The 17,496-nt window shown below is 46.3% G+C and overlaps 1 protein-coding gene across 1 annotated transcript; it reads left to right on the forward strand.

Annotated features, from left to right (window-relative positions):
- Positions 1–368: 368 nt before the first annotated feature.
- On the forward strand, positions 369–17,312 carry LOC147463027 (ABC transporter C family member 8-like). The gene is made up of 14 exons (XM_086495200.1): positions 369–1,760; positions 1,950–2,395; positions 2,463–2,695; positions 2,778–3,150; positions 13,212–13,811; positions 13,897–14,061; positions 14,235–14,523; positions 14,653–14,867; positions 14,972–15,032; positions 15,063–15,277; positions 15,373–15,436; positions 15,710–15,852; positions 15,932–15,949; positions 16,980–17,312. The coding sequence occupies exons 1-14, from the start codon at positions 1,409–1,411 to the stop codon at positions 17,100–17,102; spliced, it is 3,297 nt and encodes a 1,098-aa protein (XP_086351326.1). The 5' UTR covers positions 369–1,408; the 3' UTR covers positions 17,103–17,312.
- Positions 17,313–17,496: the final 184 nt, after the last annotated feature.

A 17,496-nucleotide genomic window follows, 5' to 3' on the forward strand; every position in this document is an offset into this window, starting at 1 on the left:
TCCCCTTTTCTTCGTTTAATGGATGTGCGATGTGCGCTAGGAGGGACGCATGCCCCTCTGAACTTCTTTGCCGCTGGCCCGTCTCAAGTTGAATGCCATAAACAATGTCAAAAGTCAAGATGTGGACAGTGCTCGAAAAAGACTTTTTTCCAAAAACTTGGCAAACCTACATATGTGAAACAACAGAGGTAAATTGACTAAATTTTGAAGGTAATTACACTAATTTTTTTCAAAAGTTTGTAGGTTTTCCCACCTTTAAATCTCAAATTTAGAGGTAAATTTCAAAATCTGTCGGTGGGAATACACTAAACCTAGGTTTTTTTTTTCGAGCACTGGATCATGTGGAGTAAAAAAGGTGAAGAGGGTGCCGCGTGGAAGGGTCCAAACGGATGTGAAAAGCGGACGTGTTGAGCAAAACGTCGCGCTGACATGGCACCAGTGCTACTGTGCCACTGTGCTAGAGAGAGAGGAGTGTCCCCGTAACAGTGCCTGTCTCGCCTGCAGCAAGCCGGCCCAACACTGGCTGGTCGCCCCCTCAGTAGCAGCAGCTCCTCCCATGCAACGTCGATAGTGCCCCTGTTTGCAGTCCTTTTACAGCCTGTGTCCTCTGACTGAACCGATCTGCCCTGCTATATGGCCGCAGACGAAGAAGGATGTGCATTGTGAAGTCGGAGAACAAAGAACCGCTGGCCCGCGGCCCGCATCTTCTACAACAGCCCTGCCGAATTTCCTCTTGGCAAACTCGAGGAAACGAAATTTGTATGTTTGGAAAAATGATTTTTCCCGAACAGTGAACAATGGTGATTCGTGGCAAGCGCACCTGAATGCTGACGTCGGGAGTGCGAAGCGCGTGAGTGGAAAATGTGGACTGTTTTAGGTTCCAGCTAGCCGATTATATATATATAAGAAAACGTCTTCGAGTTTCACGTTTTTCCCTCATTCGAAGCAGAGCACCTTTTCGTTGACCATTAATGCCTAGGGCTTTGTTTCAGGATTCATTTAGCAGAGGCTGATGATGAATCTCGATTCAGAATCTCAGGGCTAAAAGAAATACATTTTCCTGTGAAAATAAGTCAAAATTCGAAGCTTTTGCCGGTATTTGCACTAAAACTTCTGTAAATTTCCCCGAGGCAAACTCAAAATCTAACTAGGTCGATTTTACAATTTCAGCCGGTTTAAATACACTTGACCCGGTTTCTTCTTAACAATGAGCAGAGCAACAGGGTGCTCTGTTTTAGCTCTTGCCCCCTTTAAAAGCAGGCAACATATATACGTATAGCCTAAGCTCTTGAGGCCCGCCCAAATCTTGTCTACTAACTTACTAAGTCCTCTCACAACGGTTTTCACTATTGAAGCTCACTTCTAAAGGTAGCTCAATATCAGTGCTTGCCATTGCCAAAAGCTCTCCATGGCATGTCCTTCCTCAACAGATAATCGTGGCCTCTCAGAGCAGTCCCACAAGCATGAGCACTTGAAAACTACTGAGCTGCCTCTGCCTCATACATGTAGCAGTACCAGCCCTTACCTCACCTCAAATTGGTTCAAGTCCCTGACGTTTTCATGGCTAGATCCCTTGCTACGTGTGGGAAACAAGCGTGCGTTGCAGCTCAGTGATGTCCCATGCTTGGCACCCGAAGACGAAGCTGCAACGCTGTACAACAATGCTTTTGTGACAGCTTGGGCAGAGCAGAGGAAAGGAAGGTCTAGCCCAAGTGAATATAGCTCTTCTGCTTTGAATGCCAGTCATATGCAATCCAAGGGTAGGCCACCTCTTTAAACTCTTACCTGATAAGCTTATGAAAACCGTCTCACTCTGCCAAATTTACAATGGCAATCCAGTACATCTGACGAATTAAATTATCCAGTTTACTTTACAAATGCACAATTTTTTAACTGAAATATGCACGCTAACTTTTGGTGTTTTGAGAGATTTGCGTTACCTTCTTTAGGTTCATCCTCTGGGAAGAAGGCTTCCAAGAACCCTGCCTCTCAACAGCCATCTATAGTAAAAGCTTTGGCAAAATGTTTCTGGAAACTTGCCTTGCGAACAGGTTTGTGCGCACTTGTACGGGCAGTTGCGATGACTTCAGGCCCAATTGTTCTCCTCCTATTTGTAGATTACACTTCTGGGGAGGAGCTATTTTCTGGTGAAGGCTATGTACTGGTGATATGCCTCTTTCTAGCCAAAACAATCGAGTCTCTGGCACAAAGACATTGGTGCTTAGGATGCAGGAGGCTTGGTTTCCAATTGCGCTCTGCAGTAATAGCTGCGGTCTTTGATAAGGAGCTTCGCCTCTCTAGTATAGGCAGAAGAAATCATGCTGCAGGTAACTATATAGCAGTGGATGCTTACCGGTTGGGTGAGTTTCCATGGTACATGCATTACATTTGGTCGGTACCCGTGCAAATGATTCTTGCTATTGCTATCCTGTTTTTCACCGTGGGCTTAGCAATGCTTCCAGGACTTGCTGTTATCCTCTTTAACTGTTCTCCTCAATACACCATTGGCAAGGTCTTTGCAAAAGTGTCAAACAGAGTTCATGAAAGGACAGGATGAGAGACTCAGAGCAACTATGGAGGTTCTCAACAATATGAAAGTGTTGAAGCTACAAGCTTGGGAAGACAGGTTCAGAGAACAGGTGGAGCACTTGCGTGAGGAAGAATACAAGTGGCTCTCCAAAGCTCAATCAAGGAGGTCTTATGGGACAATCTTGTATTGGTTATCGCCAATTGTTGTCGCTTCAGTTGTATTTGTAAGCTGTATTTGGTTGGGTCAGTCATTGGATGCATCAGTTGTGTTCAGTCATTGCAACTTTCAAGATGATCCAAGAGCCAGTGAAGATGATACCAGAGGTGATGGCTTCATATGCCCAAGTGTCCGTTTCATTGGAAAGGTTGGGCCGATTTCTCAATGATGATGAGCTACCATCAGATGCCGCCCAGCGAACATTTACAGACAAAGCAGATTTTGTAATCAGAGTTTGCAATTGCACCCTGGCTTGGAATGCAGAGTCCCCTAAGCCCACGCTAAACAATATCAACTTGGCTTTCAAAGCAGGAGAGAAGATTGCCGTCTGTGGTACTGTCGGCTCAGGAAAATCTTCACTTCTTCTAGCCCTCCTAGGGGAGATACCAAAGCTGTCTGGAGATGTGAGTACTATCCTCTGAAAGTTCATGCTTTGCATAGTTAATGGAACTTGTGAAAAGTGACTGGAAAGCAATAGTTTGTGGGTATGCTTCAACATCATTTTTTAGTTGATAGAGCTAGGGAAGAACGTATTTGTGGTAGTATGTTTTGAGCATGGTGCATGTGTGTGCGTGTGTTGCTGATGTTTTTTTTGTGTAATCATCCTCCATGAAGGTGGCCCTCACCACTGTTGTATGCATTGGAATTTTGTTTTATCCCATGGAGTCAGGCTAGAAGAGAACCCTGGGATTCTATCCACAAGACAGAGCTTAAGATGGATGCAACTATGTAAAGACAAAATTGACGTGAAAATAGATATGTCAACAGCTGAAGGTGGGATTTACTGGAATAGAAGATGGCTTCTCAATGGTCCTAAAACTTTCCAGGAGGGACGCTCTGATGTATTCATGAGACTCCGCTTGGTGGCTAGAAACCCCGTAGACGAGCCAATGTGATGTCAAGACTGTGGGAATTCTTCCACTCTATCACAAGAAGTTTTGGACAAATTCTCCCAATAATTCCCACATTGTGACTTATCTCAACATCATGAGCTTCTGCAAGGGAGGCACTACATACCTAGCTAGATACGATTGGGGGCAGGGGATCGCCGGCCCGGTGGTCCTGTGCCCCCGATCGTACCTAGCTAGGTATGCGGCGGGCCGGCGGTCCCTACCCCCAATCGTACCTAGCTAGGTATGCGGTGCCTCTTGAGCAGAAGCTCATGATGTTATGCATTGTATGGAAAACACTAACAAAAACTCAGTTTTCCTACATGATAAAATTTCTAAATCTTCTTGTGTATACACGATTAGAAACGTGAGATTAATCGTTCATTTTTAATTCTTTTGCGCTCTGCAACTCTTTCATCCTTTTTCATGACTGCAGCAAAGATTCAACGGTGTGATTGGTGGAAGGCGATGGTTACGTATTGGGGTGCTTGCCCCCGTGTAAGTGGAGGTGATGGGCACAGCTGGTGTCACGCAATTTTGTGGGGGGCCAGCACGTTGATTCAAGCTATAGCGAGCTGCTCGCCTCATGCAGGCATAAGCGGGCATGCAGTGCAATGGTAAAGATGCAGCCGGGGGTGACTACAAACCGGATGGAGGTGCTTGCCTTTGTGGGTTTGCTTGCCATGAAAGCAAGCACCCCGATATCTAACCAAATCCTTGGTGGAAGCTGGAGGGCAGGTGATTCGGCTTGTGATATGCACGAGGTCAGTGAGAGAGGTAAGGGCCAGAGCTTTTGAAACTCCCCCGTGGCCACAATCGACTTTCTCAGTAACAGCCAAGGTCTTTCCTTTTGATGCGCTCATATATAATGACATGTAGGGGGTATACATAGTGGGGCAGGTAAGTGATTCCTGATCAGTGATTTGAAAAGGAAGGTTGAGAAGGGTGGCGTACTGTGGTTGCCATGAAATGGGTGTATACTAATATAAGTGTTGGAGCTATAGAGCCTGGTTTTGAGAGCTTTCTCTGATTGCATGTATGGTTAGTTATTTTTTGATGGCGGTCTTACAAGATTCCACTGCCTTCCATGTTTCTGTGCTCTTATCTCCCTCCTTTATTTTCTGGCTACCTGGGTGCAAAGCAGAATAAGGGTATCTAGATTACATAAATGTTTGTAATCTAGACCCTCACCCTCATAAAGTGGCCTCATCAGATTGTATCTGTAGCAATCTAATCGTTGGGAATATCTTTGTCAATTGCCACTGCGGCCTTGATTTTTATGTGACCTGAATCAATAATTCTTTGCTATCTTTTTTCAGACATTGTGTCTTGATTTTCTTTTATGCTCATCATTAATTTGGGATAGTTTCCTAGCTTGTCTTATTTGTGGAGGCAGGTTGTTTTAACACTAGGAATGATCCTCCTGTCTACCAATAATGGACACAAAGCAAAATGGTCATTCTGTGTTGATCCGGGTATGCCAAAGTCCTCTCACCTCTCCCCTCAAAGGCTCCCTTCTTGGCAGGATCTTTTTATTTATTCTCCACTATTTAGAATGGTGCATCTTGATCAAAAAAAGTGCCACTTGAGCTTGATGAAGGCAATAGAACTATTGGAATTTTGTTAGTGGTGGGCTGTTGTCTCTGTTTTTGTTTTTGTTTCTTTCTTATTTTGTGGGTGCTAACAAGGGTGGTAAAGGAAAAGGCACGTATTGCTGCTGTAGTGCTGGCAAGACTGGTGGTGGAAGCAGCAGGAGAGGGTGCTTCGGTGGAGCTGAAGTATGGACAATGCTGTTCCCCGTGACAGGGACAAGCCGCAAGAAGGCAGCAGGATTATGAGGGAGCTTAAATAGGATTGAAGGAAAAATGTAAAGGACTGAATGACTTGATTCATTCAAATATCCCTCGAGGTTGACGAGAGAGATCCTGACATGAGAGCATCAGAAAGTGCCTGTCAGCTTTGTTCCAACGTTTACTAATAAGTAAAAACGCTAATACAACAGTTGAAATGCAAAAAACACATAATCTAGCAAATTTTATCTTTGGTGCACTGAAGATGTAGGTATGTACATATGACTACAAATTTGTGCCAAAGTGAATGTACAGGATGTGTATATGTTGTAGGTGATATGTAGGAAGCTGGATGGCTTTCTGTACTCTGTGTGAGAGTTATAGGCAAATCTGTGTCTGCTTTTTTCCATTATGCTATGCCTCTCGACATTGCCAGTAAAGGCATCCCCAGCTGTGTCTTGGGGTCTATGGTCTCTTATGGATGCTTGTGAAGGCGATTCTAATCAACTTCATCATTTACTTCATGTGCCCCACCTGTTGCCTAGTGGTGTGACGACCCGGGAGTTGGGCCGTCGCGGAAACGTGGCTCTGATACCAAGTGTGACGACCCGGGAGTTGGGCCGTCAATGCGGAGAAGCGTGGTGGGCGAGTTTGCGGAAGCTTGCGGAGAAAAGGGCCCGGCTCGGACGGGACCGGCTCGGGTCAAGGTGCGTTTGTCTTCAAGGGGCCTAGCTCGGATGGGACCGGCTCAGGGGGGGCCCGGCTCGGACGGGACCGGCTCGGGCGTGGTTGCGTTCCGTGGGTCAACGGCCGTGGTGCGTTTCGCGGGTCTTGCGTTCCGGGTCCCTAGCCCCACGTAGCCTTAGGCTCCCCCGCACTCACGGAGGGTCATAGCGTGCCCTGGGGAACCTTGCGTGGAGTCCCCACGGTGCACGAGTGCGTGGAGTGAGGCTAGCCTGTCTAAGTGGGGGGTCCCCTCCCGAGGCCGTTTGGACGCGTCACGGGGACGGGGACTGGAGCTCTCTTCCTGAAGCTCTGATACCAAGTGTGACGACCCGGAAGTTGGGCCGTCAATGCGGAGAAGCGTGGTGGGCGTGTTTGCGGAAGCTTGCGGAGAAAAGGGCCCGGCTCGGACGGGCCCGGCTCGGACGGGACCGGCTCGGGCGTGGTTGCGTTCCGTGGGTCGACGGCCGTGGTGCGTTTCGCGGGTCTTGCGTTCTGGGTCCCTAGCCCCACGTAGCCTCAGGCTCCCCCGCACTCACGGAGGGTCATAGCGTGCCCTGGGGAACCTTGCGTGGAGTCCCCACGGTGCACGAGTGCGTGGAGTGAGGCTAGCATGTCTAGGTGGGGGGTCCCCTCCCGTGGCCGTTTTCGGGAGGGTTCAGCAGCAAATTGAGAAAATTCAAAAAAATTCAGAAATTGACGATTTGAAAGTGCAAAGAGTGCGAATGTATGCTTAATGTGGGTAAGCATGTATGCATAATGCGGAAGTGCTTGTGCGTATAGTGTGGTCCCTTTTTACCACCGCAATCCCCTCGTTTTTGGCGGCGACAAAGCATGAGGAAGGAGAATGATAAACCCGATGCTTTAGAAGATGCAGTTCAAAAATGTAAAGAAGAAATGACAGAAACTATTAACAAGATCAACCGCAACCTGCTAGGCAAAATAATAATGCTCGAAGATCGTGTGTTTGCCCAAGACGAAGAGATTGCGTAACTCAAGAAGGCGCTCGCAGAGGCACAATCACGAAACACACTTGAAGATGGAGAATTGCAACCCTTAGTATTAGAAGAACTAAACTCAATCAAAGAGCAAGTGCGAGCCATCAAAGAGGGGGAAGAGCAGCAAAAAGAGATGACGACTTCCTAGGTGGACGTTATTACAAAGACTCAGCAGAAGGCAGATGAAGCCCAGAAATGGATTGACGTGGTCAAGAAAGGGAAAAGCAAGGAAACAACGCCGACACCCACCATTATCAACTTGACCCTAGAAGAGGAGCAAAGACGACGTGTGCGCTCTCTACATGTGAGAATTTGCGGTCTTAAAAGACAAAGATAATGTAGACGAAGAGGTAAAAGAACTCATGGCTCTGATGGGGGTGCATGAGCCGATGCACTCAAGAGCCTAGAGAGTGGGCAACAACAAGAAAAATGGGAGCAATGGGGAAACCTCGAAAGAAAGGGCACTCATCCTTCGTTTTCCCTCCATGAAAGCAAAGAAAGACTTTTTGAAGAAAAGACCAACTCTTAAGAAAACAGGTATCTTTCTCGGGGATGACCTTACCCTCTCCCAGATCGCTCATATGCAGGAGGTAATGCCAGAGATTAGAGCGGCAAGGGAAAAAGACAAGATTGCCTTTTACCGAGATGGAAGAGTGGTGATATTGGAGCGACGCTCCACATGACGGTGTGAGGCCTATGGGACTGCACTCAAAGTTGCTACCTGGAATTGTAATGGATCTATGCGTCTTGATGTAGGTGCTTTTGAGGAGTGTTTTTCCGGGAGAGACATCATCTTCTACTCTGAGACACATCAGGCCCCTGGCAGTCTATGCCTCACATTAGTGGATACAGATGGGAGACAGCCTTTAGATAGGAGACACGATCAGAGCAAGAGGGCGGGGCTCGGGAGGAGTGGTAGTATTATTCAGGGAGGAGTTGCAACCATTGATACATATAGTTCGCAGGGATGAGCAAGCTAGGTACATGTGGGTGAGATTGAGAGCAGAGACAGGCAGATATCTTTACATTGCTATTTGCTACTTTCCCCTGAGTACGTCAGTATATGCACCACCTAAAGGACAGTCCCCCTTTTCTATCTTGGATGATGACATATGGGAGTTCTCTAGAGATGGTGACATTATCATTCTAGGGGACTTCAATGCTAGGACTGCCCATCATCAGACAGTGTTTTATGATACCTTAGAGGAGATGCTGAGAGAGTTGGATGCTGTGGAGACAGGCCTATCTAGACTATCGCAGGATGGGGAATATACTGAGTATGGACGGCACTTGATAGACATGGGGACTGCACATGGATTGGCCATCTTGAATGGCCTACAGAGATTTCCCGCTGCGGGAGGTTTCACATGCTTTCCACACAGACATGGAGCCAGCACAATGGATTATGTCATGGCACAGCCGAGTCTCATCTCTAGTATCCAGGATCTCACTGTTGGGCCCATACCTGTTGGTGTGGCAGTGGATCATGCTCTTGTGTCGTTGACCATCTCTTTCCAGTTCAGTGTAGCACACAGGCCGCGGGCAGCTGCCCCTACTCGTTACACCTTCACGCGGGAGACGGACTCTGTATACATAGATGGGATATACAGACGCTTGTGCACTGAGGAGCCAGGACGACCTCTGGAGGAGCTTACTACTATACTAACACAGACATTACGTGATGCAGCAGTAGAGGCATACCCACACACACTCAGCTTGAGCAGAGACGCCGTTCTGGGAGCATGCCTCAGAATAGCTGGTATGATGCGGAATGCCGCGAGACTAGAGCTAGACTTCAGAGGGAGGTGCTTTTGGGAGACATTACTCACAGGCAGTCACAGATTGACTTCCGACGCCTAGTTGGGCAGAAGAAAAGGGCATTTTTGGCTCGACTAGAGCAGGATCTTTACGAGCTATTCTTGAGTCAGGGCTCGCGTGAGGCGTGGCAGCTCTTTCATGAGCAGGCCCCCCCCCCCTGGCATTACCTCTACAGAGACTTGGGGCCAGTACGCATCATCTCTGTACACAGTTTCTGGACAGCCGCCCCTCCCCAACTCCCCCGATCCATGCCCACACACATGTGCTTTTTTTACCGCTGAGATGGTGAGGAAGGCCATTGACAGGATGAGGACCGGGAGAGCATATGATCATGATGGCTTAGTGGCTGAGCATTTCATGCATGCCAGAGAGACCTACTAGCAGAGCTTCTAGCAGTTATGTTCAATCGTGCCATGTGTGAGGGCTTACCTGATACTTGGAGCCTTTCTACGATTGTACCCATCTTCAAGTCAGGAGACCCTATGGAGCCTGGGAATTATCGCACTATCATGATTGGACACACATTGGCACGGTTGTACGCATCCATTCTGGAGCAGCGGTTGACTAGATGTGTAGAGAGGGAAGGGATACGTGCAGCTGGGCAGGCAGGTTTCAGGAGAGGCTTTTCTACTCTTGACCATATCTTGACACTCAGAGCCATCATTGAGGAGGGCAGATCACATGGGAGACGGATCTATTGTAGCTTTGTGGACTTCCGCAAAGCATTTGACACAGTACCCAGAGCTACGCAGATTACAGAAGATGGGAGTACCCACAGAGCTCATTTGGGGGATCATGGCTTTGTACAGGTCAGTAGTGGGGCATGTACGCACCTCAGAGGGTTTGTCCGCACCGGTTCACTCCACTATTGGTGTGAAGCAGGGCTGCCCGCTCTCTCCTACTCTATTTGGTATGTATGTGGATGAGGTTGCTGACTACATTGAGAGAGATGGTGATAGAGGTGCACAGCTGGCAAGGACATGGATTCCACTACTGCTCTATGCTGATGATATTGTGTTGATCTCCAACTCTCGAGAGGGGATGCAACGTCACTTGGATGTTCTGCATAGATTTGCCCACGAAAGTGGTTTGTTTGTCAACCTTGGTAAAACCAAGGTCATGGTATTTAATACCACCCCACAGTGGATCAGGAGGTCAGCGCCCGCATTCACATACGGCCAGGAGACGGTGGAGTATACAGATGCTTACACTTACCTTGGAGTGGTTTTTAGTGGACCAGCATTTTCACTGAAGAGAGCAGCAGAGACTAGACTGACCAGAGCCCATGCAGCGTTAGGCAGATTGGAGAGGATGTGTTCACAGGTTCAGTTTCAGGAGCCTCGGACGAAGCTTTGGCTATTTGACACTTTAGTGGCGTCTGCATTGCTCTATGGAGCTGCGATATGGGGACCTTCATTGGATCATCACGGGAGGACAGGTCGCACTGATGGGTGGGGGGACATGGAGAAGCCTCTGGTCTCTATGATCTCGCTGCTCATTAGAGCCAAGGCTTCCGTACCACGTGCCATTATCCGAGCAGAGCTAGCTGCTCCCCCACTGGTAGTCGAGGCACTTACCAGATCTGTCTTCTTCATACACCGCATGTGGGAACTTCCCAGAGACAGATATGCCCGCCTTGCACTTGAGTCCTCTAGACAGTTAGCCATGCAGGGAGATACAACATGCTGGTATGGTGAAATGACATCATGGTTTCAGGCGCATGGGTTAAGCATAGACAGGTTGCCCCCCTTCCAGTACTCATTAGAGGCACCCTCCTTGACTCTCACAGAGTCCGAGATCACCAGGCTCATCCGACAGGACCTGGCTCAGCTAGACATCAGGAGGACATGGATACAACCAGCACAGGAGCTGGGCACGAAGATGGCTTTCTATAGAGAGCATCTTCTCCAGCTTACAGAGGACAGTTTTGTGACGAGGCCCAGATACATGGACACTCACTTGTCTCATGGGATATGATGTCCTATTGGCCAGATACGCACATCTTCACACCAGCTGCGGATCGAGACTGGGAGATACAGTGGGGTACCAGCAAAGGCCAGGACATGCCCCCTGTGTGGCATGGAGCCAGAGACAGAGTTGCACTACACATGCCATTGCCCCGTCTACTACGAGATACGAGGCCGCTTCCACTGCTTGTTTAGAGAGGGCTTTGGACCACTCTCCAGAGTCATGCAGTACGAGGATCAGAGATGCTTGGGTTTGTTTCTACTTGCGTTGCGCCGACACAGAGAGAGCTTGATGAGAGGAGAGGCTAGCCAGTCTCAGAGACACATCATAGACTTCTTTAGAGCAGACAATGGACACCCGGAGGAGCTACTACCATAGCAGAGCTCGTCGCCTCACACTAGAGGCACCCTGATCGACCGGGCGACCGAGCTGGGGAGATCCAGACGCCCACGATTGCGGAGGACTACACAACACCGACGGAGGCTGCATCAGAGGATTCGGATCACTTTGGCCCGACATGCACGACGCCCGGTCAGCCCTACTGACCATGGAGGAGATTGATGAGATCCGCTAGCGGCCGATGCTGGATCTCTTGTGATTTAGCTACCCCAGCTAGCTGCTCTGCCCCGTTCACACACAGGATTCCATAGTATATTTGTTTTGTCATTTTGTTACTCTGACTTTGTATCAGATCCACCACATTGTAACTTTTTGGTCTCATAGGTCACTTTGGCCTTTTGAAGACGTTAATATAACATTTCATTTCATTTCATTTCTCTCTCTCTCTCTTCCGCACACGTGCACTCTCACAGGGGGTTCGCTTTGGTAGATCAGTGCATGATTGCACAATCGTACAGCGACTCCCCGAAAGTTGTACTCTGTGACTTATCAATATTAAAAGAAGCTCCGAAAGGGGCACCAGACTTTGGGGCTAGTACATCTAGAAGTGGAACTCCCCCACTACGTGTCTCATCTACAAATTGTTTTGAGGTTTAAGTACTATCTATTTTCAATTCTGTTTGTGTGTGTATTATGGATTTACCGCCTCGCCAATGGCTTGCCAGTTATAGTGGATATCAAAGATTCAGAAGATTCTCCTCTTACGTAGGATTCGGTCCGACTTTTTGCAGCACACTGCATGGATTCTGACAGAGAATTTGACCAAAAGTGGGAAGGCATCCCACCTACAGTTTTGCGGGATGAAGAACCCAACGGTAGCGGAGATTCTAACAACGGTTGAGACTTGGGAGTCTGCCTCCTTGGCAGCAGCATCAATGGCGAGATCAAAACCATGGCAGCTTGCAACCCATTTCGCAAGCCTGGCGTCTTACGGAGGTGGACAAGATCCACTGATGTGCAGATCCTAGGACATGGCTACTATCAGATTGAGTTTGAGACCCCAATGTGGTTGCCAAGGTGCTTTAAATGAGTTTTAGCTCTTGGTGCTGTTCAGGCACATCCGATGTTGGTGATTATCTTGCAAATGAGGGAGGTCGCCTGCTTTCTTTTGACCTCTACAACGAAGCTTGATTTCTCTTCTAGCAACAAAAAAAGTTGAATGTTGAACTTTGCGAGTCCTGGGTTGAGGGGACTTCGCAAGAGTTCCCCTGAGAAGGGGGACCAAATCCTCCATTTTTGTCTGTTGTTGTGGGGCAATTGAATGGCATGCCAAAATAGGGAGAGGATAAGAGGGTGTGCAAGACGTACGATCCCAAGAATGAAGTTTGTATGGGGCTAGATAACTCGAGAAATTCATAATAAATTGGAACTAGAATAAAGCCAGATGGATCATGGCACCTCTCTCTTCTTTCTTTTTAATTGAAATTATTGATAGTAGCCCTTTTTTTTTCCGACACACCAAAGGGCCCACAGGGGGAGGTGCTTATCCCTTCCAAATATTAGCCATGTTACATGGTTGGGCAAGGGTCACGTACCATCGGGCAAGAGCCACGTATAGGCATCACCATGGCCACCTAATTGATGCACCACGTGCTGGGAACAACGGAGAGAACTCGTAGCAACCAGAGTAGCCCTTATGTTCGAGAAATCATAATAAGTTGGAACTAGGATAAAGCCAGATGGATCATAGCACCTCTCTCTGATAATAGCAGTCAGGGCACAATTGTTTTATACTTGAAAACCCTTCCTTCTTATTTTAAGAAGTAGAAACATTATCTTTTTAATTATGTGGAAAGAAATATTCAAGGTCTAGGATTTTTACAACTAGAAAAAAGAAATTTTTTTATCCTTAGCTGAAATACATGCACTTCACTGCCAGGTTATGCAAGGAGGAGAAATCCAGCAATCAGGGCGCTACCATGATCTTCTGCATGCTGGTGAAACCTTTGAGCAACTTGTCAATGCTCATCAAGATGCATTGACTAGTGTTAGCTTCGGAGACAGTGCTCGCACAGATGATGGTTATGGTGAGATGAATGCCATGCAAAGGCAAATGAGTCAAAGGAAAAGTAGCCTTGGTAACAATCAGGGGGAAGCAGTCCAGCTTGTGCAAGAGGAGAAAATGGAAACTGGAGACATGGGTTTGAAACCTTACAAAGCATACATCACATACCCTAAAGCAGCAACGGTGCTCATCTTCATGACTCTCGTGCAGATATTATTTATCGTCTTTCAGGTGTTGAGCAATTTTTGGCTTGCAAATGAGGTTTCTAATTCAGGCATCTCTCAAGGGCTGCTAGTAGGCATCTTTGCTGTTCTTTCAGTTGCAAGTGGTGTCTTCGTTCATGTAAGGTCGACATCTACCGTGCGGCTGGGCTTGAAAGCGTCGAAGGAATTCTTTTATGGCATGACACGTACAATGTTCAGAGCTCCTATGTCATTTTTTGATTCCACACCAACTGGAAGAATTCTTAGCCGAGTGAGTTACTGCTTGCATTGAGTTATCAGAAAGCAAGGTCTGACATCTTTTTGGTTTGACTAAGTTAAACTCTTTGCTAATACAGGTCTCAACTGACTCGAGCATCTTGGATCTGGATATTCCGTTCTGTGTTGGCTTTGTTATGGCTGGATCTATTGAGCTACTGGGAATTTTGGTGGTTATTGCTGCAGTGACATGGGAAATTCTTTTAGTTTCCATTCTTATGCTTTACATTGCACATAGACTGCAGGTTCGTATTGCAACAGCAATTGCCTTCTGAGGCTTCTTGTTTTTAGCACAGGCAGTGAGTATGTATAGAGTCTTGGCTTCTCCAATGCTCTAAATATGGATTTTAAGCATTATTGCCCAATGTTCCCCTTCACCTGTGCTGGAAGCTAACCCTCCTATGGTTTTTGATAACAGCACTATTATGTGCGATCAGGCCAGGAGTTAATGAGGATCAATGCTTCAACGAAGGCACCTATAGTGAACTTCTCTGGAGAAGCCAATCAAGGTGCTGCAACCATCAGAGCGTTTCAAATGGTTGAAAGGTTCAAAAGGAAAAATTTTGCATTGATTGACAATGATGCTAGTCTCTACATCCATGCAAATGCTGCAATAGAATCGCTTATTATGTGGCTCGAATTTTTGAGTAACATTGTGCTTTGTGCAACTGGTCTATCTTTGGTCATCTTTCCAGTATCCAGTTCAGGTGAGCTACTCTTTACTTAAATTTCTATATCTTTAAGTTTTTAATCATTCATTTTCTTCTTACAATCAACCATAAAGTTGTGTTTCCATGGCTAAGCAAATTGGTATGACATTTCTTGCTCATTGGCAGGTTTTGCTGGCTTGGCATTGCCATATGGTCTTTCGCTTAGTGCAATACAAGTTTTCATTGTCCAGTGGCAATGTAAGCTGGTGAGCTATGTAGTTTCGGTGGAACGCATTGACCAATACCTTTATTTACCAAGCGAAGCACCCCTTGTAATTGAGGATCGCCGTCCCCCAAAGCAATGGCCCAACAAAGGCTGTGTGGTTTTGGAAGATTTGCAGGTCCGTAGAGTAAAAAACCCATTTGTGTACTTGTTTCAAAAGTGCCTTCCGTGTTGGTTTTGCTAACAACATCACATTTTACAATGTTTGTCTTTTTGTTACAGATACGGTATCAACCCACATTGCCATTGGTGCTTCGTGGAATCACATGCACATTTGAGGGAGGCAAACGGATTGGTGTCGTAGGGTGAACAGGAAGTGGGAAGACAACTCTTATCAGCGCTCTTTTTGGCTTGATTGAACCAGCCGGGAGTAGAATAGTTATAGATGAGGTTGACATAATGACTATTGGCTTGCATGATCTACGTTCCAGGCTTGGGATCATTCCCCAGGAGCCTACATTGTTTCGTGGGACTGTTCGAACAAACTTAGATCCGTTAAACCAGTATAGTGATGATGCAATCTGGCAGGCAAGTAGATTTCACTTCTTGATTAGAACAAGTGTAGGAAGCATTTGTACCGGTTTCTAATTCAGTCAAGCTTGTCAAATGTTATCATTTTACAGGCACTTGATAGATGCCAGCTAGGGAACATCATCAGGGAATCACCGTTTCAATTGGAAGCTCCGGGTATGGAGAGTATTCCCTCTGTAACCATCTTATGCAACTGTCATTCAAAATGCCATCTACATGAAGCAGTTGCCTACCACTCTGTGTGCGTGTGTGCATGCGTGCCCACTTGCATCCACGTCCGTGTTTGCATCTGTGTGCTTTTGTGTGGGCGGGTGTCTCGGCTTTGGAAGGGCGTCTGTGTCCGTGTCATCTTGCTTGTGCTCACTTGAGTGAGTGTCGTTGCAAGAGCTCTTGTATCTTTGTCAAGATAGCAAATTTGTTCTGTGGCAGTGAGAGATGAAGGTGAAAATTGGAGCTCAGGGCAGCGACAGCTCTTCTGCCTTGGGCGAGTTCTTTTAAAAGAGAGTAAAATCCTGGTCTTGGATGAGGCAACTGCGTCGATCGATTCTCAAACAGACGCTGTACTCCAGAAAGTAATCAGGGAGGAATTTGTCGGCTGTACAGTGATTACTGTGGCGCACCGCATACCCACTGTCATCGATAGTGATATAGTCCTTGCACTTCGGGATGGTAAGTGGCTTGCTTTCTCACTCTCAATCTTGAGTCACGAGTGTGGTGTTTTTTCCTATGTTTGGTGGACCAGCATTTTGCATATTTCATTTGTGACAAATAAGGCAAACACTTGGTTCAGATTTCTTTTCTTTTTTTCGACACACCAGAGAGCCCACAAGGGGAGGTGCTTATCCCTTCCAAATATTAGCCATGTTACATGTTCGGGCAAGGGCCGCAAACCATCAGGCAACAGCCATGCGTAGGCATCACCATGGCCACCTAATTGATGCACCACGTGCTGACGACGACGGAGAGGACTTGTAGCAACCAGCTAGGAACCTCCTCCTCGGGTGACCCACCCCAGGCGGATTTGTATGCAACCTTTTTGCTATACCCATCACAGAAGCAAATCAACAGATTTGCTTGCTTAATGTTTTGGCAGTACTTAGAAAATACTCAGTGTCTGGCTTGTGGATTGCTCTTACACGTTCATTTTAGATGTGGTACCTTACTTGACTTCATCATACGCGCTCCCTACCTAGCACTACTCTTTAAACTTCCATTAATAAGCTAGATTCTTATAGAGGTCTAAGGAAGCTATAGGGAACTTTAAAGGATAAGATGAAGGAATAAAGATGAAAACTCTGGGATAGTTTTTATAGCTAATCTATTGACTTCACTTCTGACCTTCCAATTCTCTCCATCTTCCATCTTCTAAGGGTCTTTCACCCTTCAATTCAAACTTGTTTGATTTGAATTGGTTTTTTCATTTTGAATGGATTTGGGGGGCTCTACTAGAAAGCAAGTTTTCAAGTCTTTAGATGAGAATGGATTTGGGGGGCTCTACTAGAAAGCCAGTATTCTTTGCAATCTTTTTGTTTTCAAGTCTTTAGATGAGAATCTAAAAACTGCAATTTTGCAATCTCTTTGTTTTCAAATCTTTAGATGAGAATCTAAATATTGCAACAATGGCTTGAAGTACTCCGTGGAGCATTTTAAAAGCACTTTCCTTTGTTGTTCAAGTAAATATAACCGTTTGTCTTTGCAGGAAAAATTGATCGAATATGACAAACCCTCACGACTACTGGAAGATGAAAATTCTCTGTTTGCAAGATTGGTTAAGGATTGTTGGTCACATGCTAATCATGCAGGAAATAATAAGGCCTCTTGAGTAAACAGGTTTTGCTATTGAGGATGATTAGATTCCATGAAACCTCTATGACTACTTGAGGTGAGAGATGATTTTAACACTAGTTTAGTGTCATTTTTTAACAATTTTAGATTAAATGCTACATGCATCACCTAATGTATTTTATAAAACCCTCTTGATATGCTTAAATATGTTATCTAGAGGGTCTTCAAAATTAGAAGAATCCCAATCTCCGAGCGAGCAAATCCGAGCGAGCACTAAACCGAGCAAACAAATACAAAGACATTGAAAACATTTAGACACATATTTGTTGATGACCAATAGTTTCCAAAGAAAACCCAAAGGATTCATATAGCGAGCAAATCCGAGTGAGCACTAAATCGAGCAAAGACATTGAAAATATTTAGACACATTT

The sequence above is a fragment of the Adiantum capillus-veneris genome, chromosome 2 (assembly GCF_014529385.1).
Source record: "Adiantum capillus-veneris isolate H3 chromosome 2, ASM1452938v2, whole genome shotgun sequence".
In the NCBI taxonomy this organism is placed as follows: Eukaryota; Viridiplantae; Streptophyta; class Polypodiopsida; order Polypodiales; family Pteridaceae; genus Adiantum; species Adiantum capillus-veneris.